The sequence below is a fragment of the Notechis scutatus genome, chromosome 10, assembly GCF_049901735.1.
Source record: "Notechis scutatus isolate UNSWTSFEM ecotype Mainland chromosome 10, rNotScu1.2, whole genome shotgun sequence".
Lineage (NCBI taxonomy): Eukaryota > Metazoa > Chordata > Lepidosauria > Squamata > Elapidae > Notechis > Notechis scutatus.
The window spans coordinates 3,991,928-4,008,980 of NC_142018.1; the positions used below are offsets into that span (position 1 = coordinate 3,991,928).

The 17,053-nt window shown below is 46.0% G+C and overlaps 1 protein-coding gene across 2 annotated transcripts in view; it reads left to right on the plus strand.

Annotated features, from left to right (window-relative positions):
- ZDHHC15 (zDHHC palmitoyltransferase 15) overlaps positions 1-13,132 on the plus strand; it is a 32,352-nt gene extending 19,220 nt beyond the window's left edge. For both annotated transcript variants that reach the window (XM_087971991.1, XM_087971992.1), the window contains 5 exons: positions 732-864; positions 2,403-2,529; positions 5,921-6,033; positions 11,112-11,195; positions 12,054-13,132. In XM_087971991.1, the coding sequence (XP_087828117.1) occupies positions 732-864; positions 2,403-2,529; positions 5,921-6,033; positions 11,112-11,155 (417 nt within the window). In that variant the 3' untranslated portion in view covers positions 11,156-11,195; positions 12,054-13,132. The remainder of the gene's footprint in view (positions 1-731; positions 865-2,402; positions 2,530-5,920; positions 6,034-11,111; positions 11,196-12,053) is intronic.
- Positions 13,133-17,053: the final 3,921 nt, after the last annotated feature.

Sequence of the window (17,053 nt, forward strand, 5' to 3'; positions counted from 1 at the left end):
CTCTAAAAACTCCGCAGAACTCTCTACCTCCCAGCAGCCTTAATCAAAGATGGTCAGGGAGGAAGGCAGCGGGATGTCACTCAGCCACATCTGGAGGACATCTTTGAACTGAAGGGGGTAACAGTTAAAAAAAGAAGATGGATGACCTTGGCATTGCATAGAATTTTTGTGGTGTTTTGTTTTTATCTGAAGGTTATTGAGGGAGGAGTAGAGTAGAGTAGAGTAGAATATACAAGAGTAGAGTAGAAAAGAATGGAATGGAATGGAATAGAATGCAGAAAATGAACAGAATAGAATAGATATTGGAATGAAGAGGGTAGAATAGAGTAGAATATAGAAGAGTGGAAAAGAATAGAGTGGAATGAAATAAAATAGAATAGAAATGGAATGGAATAGAATGGAATGGAACGGAACGGAACGGAATGGAATGGAATGGAATGGAATGGAAAGGAATGGAATGAAATAGAATAGAAGTGGAGTGGAGTGGAGTGGAGTGGAGTGGAGTGGAGTGGAGTGGAGTGGAGTGGAGTGGAGTGGAGTGGAGTGGAGTAGAGTAGAGTAGAGTAGAGTAGAGTAGAGTAGAGTAGAGTAGAGTAGAGTAGAGTAGAGTAGAATAGGGCTGGTAGGGGCATTCCCTGGTCCTCCAAGGTCTGCCCAAGCCAGACTTGCAAATAATTGGACACGCTGGCTGTTTCGACCCTCCTCCTACTTTCTCCCGCTTTTCTTTGCAGGTGGAGCCCACCAGTGGCCATTCCAGGTTCCACGTCCTCTTCCTTCTTTTTGTGGCAGTCATGTTTTTGGTCAGTCTGTTGTTCCTCTTTGGCTACCACTGCTGGCTCGTCAGTCAGAACAGATCGACTCTAGGTAAGGCGTTCACCGCTTCGGAAGGAAAGCTATGGGCAAGGCAGATTTGTGCCACAGCCCATTTTTGGGCGACCGAATGGACGGATACACTTTCCAGAATGCAAGAATGGGCCCCCAGTCCCCCACTCTGGAATCCTGGAACCCTTGTGCACACATCTTTGGATTCCTATTTGTTGGTTATTCATAGGATCACAGGGTCAGAAGGGATTTGGGGGGGTCTTTTAGCCCAGCCAAGACGCCGAGGACATGAAACCCCCCAGTGACGGAGCCTCCATGAACCCAGGAGGCCAGTAGTCCCACAGACGAAGAGCTCTCACGGTCCAGAACCGAGGTTCTCAATCTCAACAACTCTTAAGATGTGTGGACTTGCAACTCCCAGAATTCCCCAGGGCTGCTTGAAGTTGTTAAGGTTGAGAAACATTGGTCAAAAACTCCTCCTTAATTCATCTTGTTCTTATTCCGCTACTATTTTTGTTTATGAAAAAGCATTTCCCAATTTTTTTATTACAATTAGGCAACTTAAGACCTGTTGGATCATCCTCATATCAACCTACAAATATTCTCCTTTATTAGTACCAATGGAACAGCTTTGCCTTCAGACGTTGTGGAGACTGGACAACCATTTGTCGGAAATGGTGTAGGGTAGTGGTGGCTAACCTTTTTGGGCTCCTGTGCCAAAAAAATGTGCGTGCGCTTGCACACTTGCACTCGCATGCCAGCACCCAGAAGGCAATGCCCCCCACATCCCGTATGCATGCACACGCAATCCCCACCCACCCTGCCGCTCCCTTACCTGCACTGCGCCTCACAGCTGATTTTCGGCCTGTTCGAGGAAGGGTTCTGCAGGCTTTGCAGGCCGAAAACTAGCCCCGTTTCGTCACTTCCAGTATTTATGGAAAAACAGGAAGTGACAAAACGGGCCTAGTTTTCGGCTTTCAAAGCCTGCAGAAGCCTTCCTCAAGCCTTTGGGAGGGCGAAAAAGGCCTCAAACCGGCCGAAAATCAGCTGTGAGGTGTGCGCATGCCCAGTGAGGTACGTTTGCCTGCAGCTCACATGCCGGCACAAATGGCTCTGTGCCACCTGTGGCACGCGTGTCATAGGTTCGCCATCACGGCTATAGGATCTCCTGCTCAAGTAGAGGGATGGACTAGAACAGGGTCTCCAACCTTGGCACTTTAAGCCTGGAGGACTTCAACTCCCAGAAATCCCCAGCCAGCTGGCTGGGGAATTCTGGGAGTTGAAGTCCTCCAGGCTTAAAGTGCCAAGGTTGGAGACCCTGGACTAGAAGACCTTCAAGGTCCCTTCCAAATCTATTGTTCTGTGTTCTGATCCTCCTTACCTTCAGTAGCCTGACATCTTAAAACACGAGGTTGTCGAAACCCCGGCTCAGATTCCAGTTTGCTTGCTAGCCTTCCCTGGACTGAAACCGCAGGAGGGTTGGAGGTGGTGACTCATTTCTAGCAGGTGCAGCCCCCAAAAAACCCTCTCTTATCGGGTCCGCTTTCCAGCGCCTGAGACCGCCTTCTCTTTTGCTGCAGAGGCTTTCTCGGCTCCCGTGTTCTCCAGCGGCCCTGATAAAAACGGCTTCAACCTCGGCTTGGCCAGGAACCTCCAGCAGGTATTTGGGGAAGAGAAGAGACTCTGGTTATTCCCGGTGAAGTCCAGGTAAGTAGAAAGCAACCCGCCCACCAGCTGTGGAGATAGAATTCGAGTTCCCCTTCCCCCTCTCCCTTCGCCACAAAGGGAGGTTTGGGGCTGTGCAGGTGGGAGAGAACCCCCTCCTCCCCTGAAGCTGTGGGCCAGCAGAAACCTGTCTGGGTGCTCTGCAAATCCTCCTCTTGATTTATAAAAAGAGCCGGAGAGAAGCTGGTTTGCTGCAAAGCAAAGCACTTTTGTCTTTGTGAAAAGAAATCTCCTGGCCTGGCTGGTGTTTTGGCCAGGATGCCCTTCTGCCAGGGGAAGTGATGGCATAGCGGTTAAAGACCCTGAGCTTGTCAGCTGGAAAGCTGTGGCCTCCGAGTGCCACACGACGGGGTGAGCTCCCGTCTTTGACTCTTGCCCACCTAGCAGTTGGAAAGCAAGGCAAATGCAAGTAGATCAATAGGTACCACTTTGTTGGAAAGGTAACAGTGTTCTGTGTGCCTTGGCGTACAGTCATGCCAGCCACATGACCACAGAAATCTCTTTGGACAATGCTGACTAGGAGATGGAGACGAGCATCCCCCCTAGAGTCGGACACGACTGGACAGGGGAAACCAAAGTAACCCTATTTAGTGTCTGCTGATGTGAAAGAAGCGGCCCCGTGCCAACTTCCTGGTTTACCTTCTGCTAAAGAGCACATTCATGGCTGCTTTGTGAATGCACCCGTGAACATGCTTTCAAAATGCTGTAGGTGTCCACAAGCCCAAATGGCTTCTCTCAGGCCCGGACCTTAGTAACTGTGTTGCCCCTACACACACACACACACACACACACACACACACACACACACACGGCAGTGTGGTTTATAGAAAGCTTTACTGATGTTCCCCAACAGTTCCCTTCATCTGGCCTCGAATAAAGCCAGCCACGAGCAGGCCAAGATTAGTCCACAAGGCAATGGCCTATCATAAAACCAATGCAAAGCTGCTCCAACAAGTCAGTCCACTAAACAAACTTAAAGCCACCAGGCAAAGCTGAAAGTACATCCACAAGAGCTCACGTGGCAAGAGAAGTTTGGAGTCTCAAAGGCACAAAGTCAAGCAGGAAGCATAAACAAATGCACAGCCACAAACTAAACATGTTGTTCCCAGCAACGCCTCCCTCTGCCTGCCGTGTATAAATAGCTTTCCGGTGCAGCAGCCCTTCAAGACGGGCGCGGCCTCCTCCCGAGTAATCTGCAGATCTCCATTGCTGTTGTCTTTTCTCTGCCCTGCATGCTCTCAGATCCAGGCTGGAAGGCAGCTCCTCCCCCTCCTCTTCCGTGACCTGCAAACTGTCCCCAGCCGAAGCCTGTAAATCTCTTTGGGCTGGCAGTTCAGAGTCATTAATTAACCCTGTTCCTGACGTGACTCCTTTGATGACGCCTCTGTTCTGTAAAGATTGTGTTGCATTCATGGTGGGCAACCAGCAGATGTTCTACTGTTCCCTTGTTTAAAGAGGAATACAGAAATTTCTTCAGGTTTGTTTTTTCCTGGTTTAAAGACAACGATGCTTCCAGAGACATTGTAGAACAGTGATCCCCAACCTTTTTTACGCCACGGCCCAGTATCCCCAACCTTTTTTATGGCGCGGCCCGGTACCGACATCAGCTGGGCGCCGCCATCTTGTTTTGATGAAAAAGTGCTTCCGGTGAGCTTTCTACCTGGAAAAGCTCACCGGAAGCACTTTTTCACCAAAACAAGATGGCGGCGCCCAGCAAGCCAGCGGCCCGGTAGGACTTGTTCCACGGACCTGCACCGGTCCATGGACCAGTGGTTGGGGACCCCTGTTGTAGAATACATCTTTGGTAACAGCTCTTTCCCTGCAGCTCCTATTTACGGGCTCAGACACTCCGCTCTGGAGTCAGTTTATGGGTCAGATGTCAGGCAAATACTGCAGATACTCCTTGCCTAATGAACATTGAAAGTTAGAATGGACTTCAAAACAGATGCTCAAAGTTACGACTGCTGCCCCCCTCCCACTGCAGTCACGTGATCACATTTTGGGTGCTTGGCAACCAGCTCACAATTACGACTGGTTGCAGTGTCCCTTGGTCACAGCACCGTGATTTGCAATTTTTTTATTTTTTTGCTGCTTTCTGGTAGAAAACTACAAAAAATGCCCATTGGATATGCTGTATTTGCATAAATGATTCATTTAATGGTTGCAGTGATTCACTTTACATATACTGTAAGAACGGTCGTAAAATTGGGTCTCATGTGATGCCTTGACTTATGACTGCAACAATTTAGGACTAAAATTCCGGTCTAAATTGCATTTGCGAGAAATTTTGGGCTCAAGTGCACTCGCAGTTCGATGACTCCCTGTGCTTCTCTGCAGAAGAGCAACTAATTGTCATGCCCCTGTCAGAGTCTGAATCCGAAGAGGAAGACGAACAGCTGACAGGACAGGGAGTGGGAGTGTGGCTCCATTGGCTGTGGAGGAAACTGGGGAAGGGCAAAGTCCAGCTGGGCAGAGCAGGGGAGAGGTAGAACAAGGGAGAGGTAGAACAAGGGAGAGGTAGAACAAGAGAGAGAACAAGGGAGAGGGAATTCAGAGGAAGAACCAGGCCCACCCCTTCTTCATCCTAGGGCATGCAGGGAGGAATGGAGAAGAGACCAACGTGGGTTGCGTGGCTTATGGGGGAGGAAAGGGCCCTGATTCCCTTCATTAGCCACAGCTGGGAATGAGAGTTTAAAAGAAATGCATGCTGACTGCAGCAGCTGCTGGGAGCAAACGTGACTTTATCCTATGTTGTTGTTTCTTATTTGTGTTCCTGGCGTCTTCCCAACTGTGTGGAGTTATTGCCGTGCCTTCATGTTTGGAATTCTTGCTCCTGCCCTGCCAAACTAATTATCTCATTTTGGCTGGATTGAATTTATAGTTAGTTTTTGTTTTACCGTGTTTTGGACTCGATTCTCTGCAACCAAAGGCTGTTCCTGGGAGACTTTTTCTCCAGCCCAGAAGGTAACCAGGACATTGGGGCCAAAGTTGGAGCTAATAAAGGGACTCCTACTGATTATCTGACTGGGTTGCCTTTGTGCCACGCCCCTTTGGGTCATCACACTAATCCAGTTCGGTTATATATTTGAGCAGGGTTCTTCAAACTCAGCAACTTTACGACTTGTGGACTTCAACTCCCAGAATTCTCCAGCCAGCTTTGCTGGGAGTTGAAGTCCACAAGTCTTAAAGTTGCCGAGTTTGGAGGCCTCTGTACTGGAGCATCTAAAGGGAAGTTTGCGAGCCCCGGAAGAGTCTGTTGCTCCTCTGTTGATGCCCGATGCCAACAAGACTCAGCTCTGCCATTTGCCAGTTGGCTTTTTTCTTCTCTCTGGGGTCCCCTCCCCTCACCTCCATGCCGCCTTTCTCTCCACAGCCAGGGAGATGGACACTCCTTCCCCATCCGAGCCCAGAGTGAAGCCCGAAATCCCCTGCTGGCAAACGAGGAGCAGTGGGAGGAAGACGGGATGGAAGATGGCAACCAGCAGAGTAAGGACAGGCCAGCCTTTGAGGGGCTGCCGTTTGAAATGCAGGGGGGAGGGCATTGGTGCAGAGAGGAGGAGGGGGCTGTCATGGGGAAGGGGCTCGGGGGGGCAAAGTGGAGAATTGAACACATGGATGAAAATGCTGCAAAACCCCATGGTGTGGACCTCAAAGCAGCAGACTACGGGTGAAACTCTCTGTTTGCATCTTTGTATGTTGTGTTAGGATATGTGCAGAGTAACCCTTGTATAAAAAGGATATGCACATGGAAGACGGTTTATTAGAACAGTTATGAAGAAATATACAGCCACACAGAGTTGAACAAGTTGTATTAATGTTTGCTTGAAGAAATAGCACAGTCCAATAAACGGTCCATGTCATACATGCTTTTAGCAGTCCAGAAATATCCAGTTATAAAATCTTCTTACCGGTTTCATGTCTTTTACAGCAGACAAATATCAAACCATAGTACAGCAAATAACCTTCAATATCAACAGAATATCAAACTAAACAGGGTTAGTCAGTATCGGTCCGTAGTCAGTATCAAGAGAGATCATCAGTGAAAAAGAGAAAGAGAATTAAACCATGATCTATAGCTCTCTCTTATGGCAACTTGTAGCATAATTAACCAATCAGAACACAGCATAATACATTACAGTATTCTTCCATAAAGCTACAAACATATATATTTGTAGTTTATATATTGTCAACCCAGCTACATTATTTACATATACATAACATGTTGTCTGTGTGATGTTGCTGCAGATGTTGTGCTTTCCGATTTAGCTATCAAAAATAGAGATTTCTCCTTTGGGTCCATTAAGTCAACCTTTCTCCATCCCAGTGTTCCTGCTAGCTGGGGATTTCTGGGAATTGAAATCCACACTGTCAGTCCTGCCCTAACTTGGTCCCTTAAGCAAGAACGACCCTCGACTCCACTTGGTGTGAAAGGTTTACTTTACTAAAGGCCAAGTGGATTACAATACAGCAAAGCCAGAACTGGGGTTTGCGTGCCAGCTAACTTTTCCCCGTTTGTCCCTTCCCATTGTTGATCCCTCATTGTCTAATCATAGTCAAATAAGACGTTGTGGGAAAGTAAGTGGTACGGAGGTACATGCCTTTCCCAGCTTTCTGACCTTGAAGTTGTGTCTCCAGGTATGATGAATCGTTAGCTTGCCCGCCCTCATCCAGCTCCCCCCCCCAATAATTCATGGCAGACTGGTAGCTAGCAAATGCAAAGCACAGGTGTCAGGTTTCCAAGTGATGAAATCCATTCAAAAAGAAAGCAGCAAACATTTATTTAGAATAGCATGAAATTGGCAAAGTCTGTTGTAATTCCGGATCTGACATAACCCGGAATTACACCACATAATATTGGAAGTCACGTTCTCCAATAGAAGTAAATCAACATTGCCTGGTGTCATCAGTCTCCACCTTCAGGTCTCAGCAGGGTCAGCTTTTGTTCCCACAGGAAGAAGCACCACATAGTCTAAACAACTGTCTCTATCTCCACTCCTCCCACCTTTGGAATGTGGCAAGCCCCAACCCCCCCCCCAATGCCAGCAAAGAGAAAGGAAAAAAAGGGATATATAAGAAGGCTAAATAAAATGGCTACACATATGTCAATTGTGGGCTTGACGGGTGGCAGTTTTGACACACAGATCTTAAAAGTTAAGGTTGACAAACGCTGCTCTGTACATTAAAAAAAAGAGAAAAAAGTGGGCATCAGACATCCAAAAGTGGATGGGGCTCAGGGGGGAGGAAGAATCAGCAACCCTGGGCCAGTCGTTCTTATGCAGCAGAAACAGAGATGCCCTTCTTACAGCCCCTTCCTCATCATTGAGGCAGATTTAGGGAAGAATTGGAGACTAGCCCTCCCATTGCATTCTGGGCCAGTTAGGTTTCAAGGGTAGCCCCATGTAGGGCACTTTGCAGCAGTCAAGCTTTGAGTTGACTTCCTGGAGCTATTCATTTAGTTTACATTTGCCCTAGATACAAGCTGAATCTTCTGTGGGCCTACATACATACATGGCACATACATTACAAACCACAACAGTCTTTTTCTTCCCCCCCGTGACCGTGTTTTTTCCCATGTTGTTCTTCCTGCAAAGGCTTTTGCAGATGTGCCCAGTGGTTCCAGTGTAGGGTCCCTTCTGCCTTTTACCCTTTGCTTGAAAAGCAGGGTTTTAGGAGATGAAGAGGGCTGCAATCAGTTATTTTAAAAAGTTACTCCTGCTCTCTGCTTCCAACCCAAGGCCACGTTGTTTACCAATCAAGTCCTATTCAACGGGGGACTGGAGAGGTTGCCATCAAGATCAGATTGATTGCAGGATTAGGGAACAGCTTGTCTTCCTCTTTGGGGTGGGGGGAGTTAATGGCCCAGCACAGAAGCCTGGCTGAAAGGGGAGCGAAGGGACCATTTCCCCAAGCTGTAAATCTCAAATGCATTTTTTGCAAAGTTTAAGGAAGGCAGGCTGAGTGTCTACGTGCCCATACTTACCTAAATATGCATGCAAACTCAGACTCTGAAAGTAGTAAACCTCCTGGCTGCAGCTCTTGTGGGCCTTCCAAATATTTTCTGCCAAATTTGCTTTTGAGTGGTTTAAAAGGGAGCAGTTATGGCTTCCAGTTTGAAGTCTCTTCGGCGACAGACAGAAATCTGCAATCGTGCACGGTTTTGGTCTGGGCTCACCGCTGGAGCGCCCCGAGCCGGCTGGTTTCGGGGCTAAACCACCCCGTAGAGGTGGTGAAGAGGGGGGAGACCGCCAGCAGGGTCGAGGAGAGCCGCATCTCTCCTCCTCAGCTGGCCATTACTCCCTTTCCCGAAGGCGGTTGCAGCGGTGGTCAGAAATGCCAACACAAAGAAGAACTCGACCGGAAAAGAATGTGCAGGAGGAAGATAAAAAGTGAAAGTTTTGGCTGACCGGGTTAAATTGTAAAAGCAACAACTAAGGTACCCTGGAATTTAAACTTACAAAAAATAACATCGCTCCCAAAGAAGAATCGGAAGCAGCGAAGGAAAGTGAAAAGGGAAAGGTTTGGCTTTTTTTTACTTCTCTCTCCTTCCCTATACTGACAACTGAGACTTAAATAAGAAATTGGAAAAATCCGCTTTGACATCAACAGGCAATTAAGCTGAAAATAAAACAAAATGTCAAAGGGATAATAAAGATTTCTGGACACAAAAAATTTTTTTTTCATAAGCAGGAAGGGAGAGAAAAAGAATAAGGGCAGGATCTGGAAGAGGGAGGAGACTGCCTGGAACTAAATAGAATCTACAGTAAAAGTTCAACAAGACTTCTAAAAGATATATTTTAACTGAAGCTTTGTAACTAAACAGTAACACCAGGAAGAGAAAGTGAAAAAAAGAGCAAAAAGAAACAGCTTGCGTGTATTTGGATTATTTGGTAATCTTTGGATCCTTGGTTATTACATTTGAATGACTAAAATTAATTGGGTAGTTGTTTAAAAAATTATACAATGGCACCACTTCTGGATGAATTGAAAATGGAACTTAAAAAGTACAAAGAAGATGCACAAGAAAGGAAGGGTTCTTTTGGCTTCGTTTTTCAATTCTTAGAAATGGAGATTTGGAACTATGAGAAACAAGAAACGACTGCAAAACAAGAAGACTGGGACAAAGAAGAAGCCATCTTTAATGAACAAGCAATTTTATGTGGGGAAGAAAAAGGAAAGGGGGGAAAGAGAATGGAGAATTTAAGACTTAAAAAAACAACCAAAGAAAAGAAAAATAATTTGAAAAATAAGTATAATACTTGGAAGCAACAGAAAAGGGGAATACAGAAGAGAGAAATAGAGGTAGAGAGACAAGGGGGTAAAAAGGGCAGAGAGAAGAAGAGAGGGAAGAAGGAAAGGAAAAGAAGTTACAAAGGACCGGAGCAAGATATAGAGAAACAGGACCTATTTAGAGATAATGGGTGAAAACCTAACTGAAAAAGGGATTCTGTAAAGGTACATAAGATTGTTTTTGTTATATTAGTAATAGAAATAACTTTAGAAAATTGGAAACAATGTATGATTAAAATGAGGGATAAAATAATGTAATTTAGTGAAATGTTTGTGAATAAAATAAATGAAATAAAATAAATGAGAAAATTGAATTAGGAAGGAACGGGAACATTTTAATTAGTTAACGTTTTATAAAATATAAGTGAAGAGGAGAGGGAATTAATTATGGAAAGCTGATAATCGTTCCCATAGAAGTATGATATTTAATTGAAAAGTAATGTTAAAGAAGTTAAGATTTTAATGAATATTAATAGTAATGATAGAATTGAATTGGAATGGAATGTGTTGTTTTAATCACATACATTTATAATTTTTTCTTTTTTTAAGAATATAGTGTGTATTTTAAGAATGTACCAAGCAGAATCCAAATGGAAGTTATGTATTATATTGAATGTTATAACTTTAGGGTATATATTGAAGCCTAAATAAGAGTTAAATGGATAAACTTAAAAGATATAAAGGCGTCATACTCCAATCAGTAACTACAGGAGAAATTTTGTTTAATGAGAAAAGATAATAGATAATTGAAACAGGACAGACAAAAAATATAAATATAATGATTTGAATTGAGATGGGATAATTAAAATAAAATTGAGAAAATTAAAACAGGGGAGAAGCTGTGCAGAAAATGTAAAATAGTAATAAGATATGGAATAGAACATAAAAATGAGCATGAAGTTGAATTTGTGTCTGTACGAAGAAATGTAACCCGGGATTACGCTACTTTCAAAATAGATGTTTTATTTGTATTTTTTTTTCTTTTGTGAAAACTCAAATAAAATTTACAAAAAAAAAAAAAAAAGGGAGCAGTTATTAAATACAGAATTGGGAAGTAATCGCAGTAATTGTACCAAATTCTAGTTGGATGCGAAGGACATGCGATCTTCCTCTGTCTTTGTAGAGTGCAGAGTCCCCAGCAGGCCATTCCAAGCCAAATAGACCCCCCACACACACACCAACCTCAGCCTAGAAAAATGGCGCTCCACAACTACACAACTCTGCAGGAAGGGCAATCTCTGTCTTACTGAGTGGATATGTTTTGTTTGTCTGTCCAGATTACCAGCAAGGGACTTCTCTTTCCATCGAAATGGAGACGTAGCAGCTTTGAAGAGCTGAGGTTGTGCAACTCGTGAGCTCTGGTAAGTGATTTCTTCTTCAGATTAAAAAAAAATAAAGCTTAGCCTTCCTCTTTCGGTTAATGTTTTTCCCCATGAGATAGTTGATCTGGACGTCTTGCCTACAGAAGTCACGGATGCTCCTTTGGTTTTCAAGAAAAGGTTGGACACCCATTTATCTGGAATGGTCTAGGGCGGGACTAGAAGACCTGTTCCATTCCATTCCACTAACAAGAAGTGGAACTCACCTAATGAGCCCAGAACTCACTTAACAACCACAATGATTCACTGAATAATCATGGCCGAAAAATTTGGAAAAACCGGGCGCGACTCACTTAGCGATGCTTAGCAGTGGAAATTCTGGTCCCAATTATGGATCGTAAGTCGAGGACTACCTGTATTTGTGCTCCTTAGTTTTGCAAAGGGGCGATCAAAGCGGTGGGCAAAAGTAGGGAATTTGGGGTCGTGTCATTTCTTTTTCAAACTTAAAAGTTACAGCAAACAGGAGAAAGAGGGAAAAGAGAAATGGTTCCTTTGGAAAGCAGCATCCCAGGTCCAAGCCAAACCGATTGGCGCTTTCCTTTCCTTTGGAGTCTTTCCTCCCTAATTAAAAATTTCATTCCAGAACATCAAATAGCAGCTCCTGATGAACACTTTCCATTCTTCCGCCCCCTCCTTGCACCTGCTCTGATCTTGATCATTGTCAGCCCATCTGCAGGTGTGGTTTCTTTTTATTTCAACGTACGCATGAAATGCAGGGCTGCCTAATGTCGTGTTGAGTTTGGTCCTTAGGAGTAGAATAGAAATGCTTTTAATTAGACTCCTTATTCCTTTCTTTTCCTGCAACCCACTTCACTTCCTGCTTCCTCCCTGTCTCATTAGCTTCCTCTGGTGATGGAGACTCAAGAGGCATAAAAAAGGGAAAGGCAGCACTTGGACCAGAAATGGAAAAGCAGCATTGGAGGCTAATTCTTGCTTTCTGAAACCCTTCTGGAGGAGACTGTCCTTGGGGACACTTCCAAGGTTTGCTACACATTATGGATTATTATTATTTTTTTCTAACATGGCAGCTCTGAAGTGATTAAGGCTATTCATGACCTTTTTTTTTTTGTACGTCTTACCCAGAAGAAGGGAAAACTGCTTAGTGCAAATGCATCTCCAAGTGCCTTAAGGGGCATTTAGCTAACGGCCTGGACTGCGCGTTGTCGCGTTTTGCCAAATAGGAAGAACAGCTCCGTGAAACGGTGGAGACGGACAGTTAAGCAGACGGCTCAAAACAGGAATCATGGCTGCCAAATCAAGTCTTACTTCTAGAGAATGGGACGAACATGCATTGCTTCTGTAGCCCTAGGAAACCTCCCACACCCTCGGGGCCCCAAACATACTCAGCCTCAACTCTGATTTTGCTAAAACGCCCGTCTCTTTTGAGTTGTCCTTTCTGATGTAAGCACAATCCTCGTTTGTAGGTGCCTCCAACTGTCCGAAATTCATTCAGAACAGCTTCAGCTACTGGATTAGTTTCTGCTACGAAAAAACAAAAACCTAGTCTCTGAATTGCACAACAATGACCCCGGAGGCTCATGTGGCTCTGGGCATCTTTAGACAGAGGTTGCCTCCCAACACAAATGCCTGCCTGCCAAAGGGGAGAGAAAGCCTGGCCCCTGGCTTTGCGTGCAGGGGAGGCCTTGCTTGGAGCCAGGCCAGCCTCACTTCGCGGACTTTTAAAACCCTTTGCATAATCTGATCAGGAATAAGGTTTGCGTCTCTCCGTCGTTTTCATTCGTTTTTCCCAAACACCTAAAGAAACTCATGGATAGAGAAGTCCAAAAAGCTGCGCTTCCTCCTGCTCCTTTAACGTGAGCGCTTGGTGACTGGACGTTGCAAGGAGAGGTTTTGATCCAAGTGGGATTCCCTCCGCCAAGAGATTTTCTTTTTCAGGCTTTTCAGCGACTGTTCAGAAATAGGTTCTGATCTTCTCTCTTTAGAACTTTGAAAAAAACACCCAGCCCAGCACCCTCATAGGAGATCATTGGAAATAGGCTATAGACATCAGCCATTTTGTTCAACGGGATCAGGGAGATGGGCTGGGGCTGGAGCTAAACCAACTTCCCCCAGTGCCAAGATGGCGCCACCCAACCGGGCAGCCGCCTCTCTCTGTTTATGCTACATTTCGCCTCCCTGCCCGCCCCCTGCAGCCACACAAGCAGATGAAAGAGGGAGCAACAGTTGAACTCCCTCAATGTAAGCCCATTCCAGTCCTGCCTGGGGTAGTTCCTCCACCCCACCGGGGCCATCGGATCATTTTTTTTAAAGAAGACTTTTTAAAAAAAATTCTGCAGTTGGAAGAGGCAGCCCATCATGTTTATAGTGGCTAGGTCTCCCTCCAAGATTTGCCTGGGACCCCTCTGGTTTTGCTTGTCATGCATCTTTTGCTGCAGTGGGGTTTTGGAAATGCCCATGCTAAGAAGTAGTCCAGTTTCATAGCTGGCTGGGCTTCCTTGGTGCAGTTGCACCCTTTGCTGATTCTCTAGGGCAGGGGTCCCCAACCACCGGTCCGCGGACCGGTACCGGTCCGTGGAACAAGTCCTACCGGGCCGCTGGCTTGCTGGGCGCCGCCATCTTGTTTTGATGAAAAAGTGCTTCCGGTGAGCTTTTCCGGGTAGAAAGCCATTTTGTACCTGGAAAAGCTCACCGGAAGCGCTGGGCGCCGCCATCTTGTTTTGATGAAAAAGTGCTTCCGGTGAGCTCACCGGAAGCACTTTTTCATCAAAACAAGATGGCGGCGCCCAGCTGATGTCGGTACCGGGCCGCGCCATAAAAAAGGTTGGGGATACCGGGCCACGGCGTAAAAAAGGTTGGGGATCACTGCTCTAGGGGAGACCAGAATCGTCTAGGTTCAATTTTAAAAACCTTAATGCGCTAATTTTTCTCAGTGTAGAAAGACGCCAGCTGGAGAAACTGAAACACACACAAATCTTATGGCAAATATTGAAGCTTTACTAATTTCAATAGAACTAGTTTAAACATTTTTTTCCCCTGCTGATAAATCATATTAGTCCTTTGAATGCTATACGTTTTAAGCAAAATAGACATTTGCGTGGGTCCACATTTAACACTGTTATTCTTCCCTAGTTAGACTTCATAACGGTGCTGTCAATCAATTGCAATGTGTTTCCCTTCCTTAAAAGACTCTTTTCTTCTTCACATTGATCAGAGCAATTAAATGTTAACATTTAATTAACAAATTGACAAATGCAGCTGCACTCCAACATTTCAAAAAGATAATCCACTAAAACATTAGAACATGTATTTGGGGGACTAATTTTTAATGATGTGTCTCCAACTTCATGGAGCTACGTGAGAAAAGCATCTCAGCTGCTACTGAACATTTCTCAGGTCCACTCTGTTAACACTACCAGAGGAGGAGAAAAGCTTGTTTGGCTTGGTTGACCTCTTACTGAAAGGGGGCTCCCGAATTTGGGAGGCAGTGATTGGATAAGGCGTGCCTTAGAAAAATCATGTCTGATCAGCGTGAATCTTAACGGGATCTCGAAGGAATTGGCCCTTCCAATTTCAGCCACTTCATGTCCTGAATTCTCAACTGCTTTTAGAAATTCTTGAATTAGGGACATCAAAGTAGAGGGAAGTGAAGATCCTGGCACTTTTAGGCCTTGGCATGAGTTCCAAAGAAACAATTGACTCATGAACGGAAAATAACTTCATGCCAACATAGTATGATAGACTTGTATGGCCGGCGTGTTGTGCAACAAGGTCACATAGTGTAATAAGATTGGGACTGGGTTAGAGACTTCTGTCCTCACTGTGAGTTGTGTTGGGGGGGTGCACAAAGGGAGGCTCAGCCAACCTCATTGTACACATGTTGTACTCTGACAATAAAGGTAATAGTGTGACCAGTGGTGGGATTCAAAAATTTTTACTACCAGTTCGGTGGGCGTGGCTTGGCAGGGGAAGGTTACTGCAAAATCCCATTCCCTCCCCACCCCACTAACCTGCTTTCCAGCTCCATTCTCCTGTGCAGGGCAACCAAAGAAGATCCAGCCAGTCAGAGGCAGAGAAGAGATGGGGTTGGCGGGGCCAGTCAGAAGTGGTATTGGCCGGTTCTTCGAACTTCTCAAAATTTCCGCTACCGGTTCTCTAGAATGGGTCAGAACCGGCTGAATCCCACCTCTGTGATCTTCTAACAAGCAAAGTCAATGGGGAAGCCAGATTCACTGAACTGTGTTACTAATTTAACAACTGCAGTGATTCACTTAACAATTCACTTAACATAGAAAGGAAAGTCATAGAATGGGCGTTGGTACCTACCTGATACGCCCGTTCTCGTCGAGCTGCGTAGAGCATCCAGACAGTGGGAGGTGCTCCAGTCTTCACTCTAACAGGCTGAGCTATAATTGAGGAACGCTCCTCCTCCTCCACGCGACTCCTCCACGCGTTCCCCAGTTTTACGAAGACGAGAAGACAACAACTATCCTCTCCTGTCAACTATAATACAAGTCTCAACTGCAAACTATATACATCATTGGCCGAAACAGGATTCCCCACCAGACGGACCAATTAGGGTGGGGCTGGATGCTCTACGCAGCTCGACGAGAACGGGCGTATCAGGTAGGTACCAACGGCCATTCTCCGTAGAGCTGCTGCGAGCATCCAGACAGTGGGACATACCAAAGCATGGCCTGTTCTACGGGAGGGACTCCGTCTGGTCCGGAATCACCTCTGGATCTCTTGCCACCTGTTGAAGGACTCGCCTGCCAAAGGATGCCTCAGCTGAGGCGTAAACATCGATTTTATAGTGAGGTATAAAGGGAGATGGAGACGCCCAGGTGGCTGCTCGACAGATATCCTGAATCGACACCTGAGTAGCCCAGGCTGCCGAGGTGGCTGCACTCGTGTAGTGAGCGGTAATCCCACTAGGAACAGGGAGAGCCTGCGCCAGATAGGCCTTGGATATAGTCGCCCTAATCCAGCGGCCAATGGTAGACGGGGATACCTTGCAGCCCAGTGTCTTTGGTTGAAAAGACAGGAATAAAGACTCTGACTTTCTGATTGACTGTGTACGATAGATGTAGATACGAAGAGCCCTTCGCACATCGAGAGTGTGCCACTGCCTTTCTCTCTCTCGAGAAGGCTTGGGACAAAATTAGGCAGAACCAATTCCTGAGCTCTGTGAAATGCCGAGTTGATTTTAGGCATAAAGGCGGGGTCTGGTCTCAGAACCACCCGATCAGTGTGGAAGTTACATAAGTCCTTTCTCACGGACAGAGCTGCTATTTCAGATATCCTTCTTGCCGATGTTATCGCTACAAGAAACACCACTTTGAATGTGAGGAACTGAAGTGGCACCTCCCTGAGAGGCTCGAAGGGAGGTTTAGTTAAAGCCGTAAGAACTTTATTAAGATCCCAGGTAGGATATCTGTGGATCACCGGGGGGGTGCAGATTAGAGGCCCCTCTAAGGAAAGCCCTTATGCGAGGGTGGTGGGAAAGTGAGTCAGAAGAGCTGCCAGCGACTACCGTGGACAGGGCTGCGACCTGCCTTCTCAGAGTGTTGGGGGAGAGACCTCTATCTAGACCGACCTGTAGGAAGGCCAGGATTTGTGCAATTGAAGGAGAGAGCGGATTGACGGACGACTTATGGCACCACTTACAAAAGATGTTCCAGGTTGCGTTATAAATGCGGGTAGTCGAAAGCCGCCTTGCTGCCAGGATGGTATTGATGACCTGGATCGACAGACCCTCATTCTTTAGCCTTTCCCGCTCAACCTCCAAACGGCTAACTGAAGCCACTGTGGGTCTGGATGTTGAAGAGGTCCCTGGGACAGAGAGATCCTGTCGAGGGGGATCCTCCATGGTGGGGCCACTG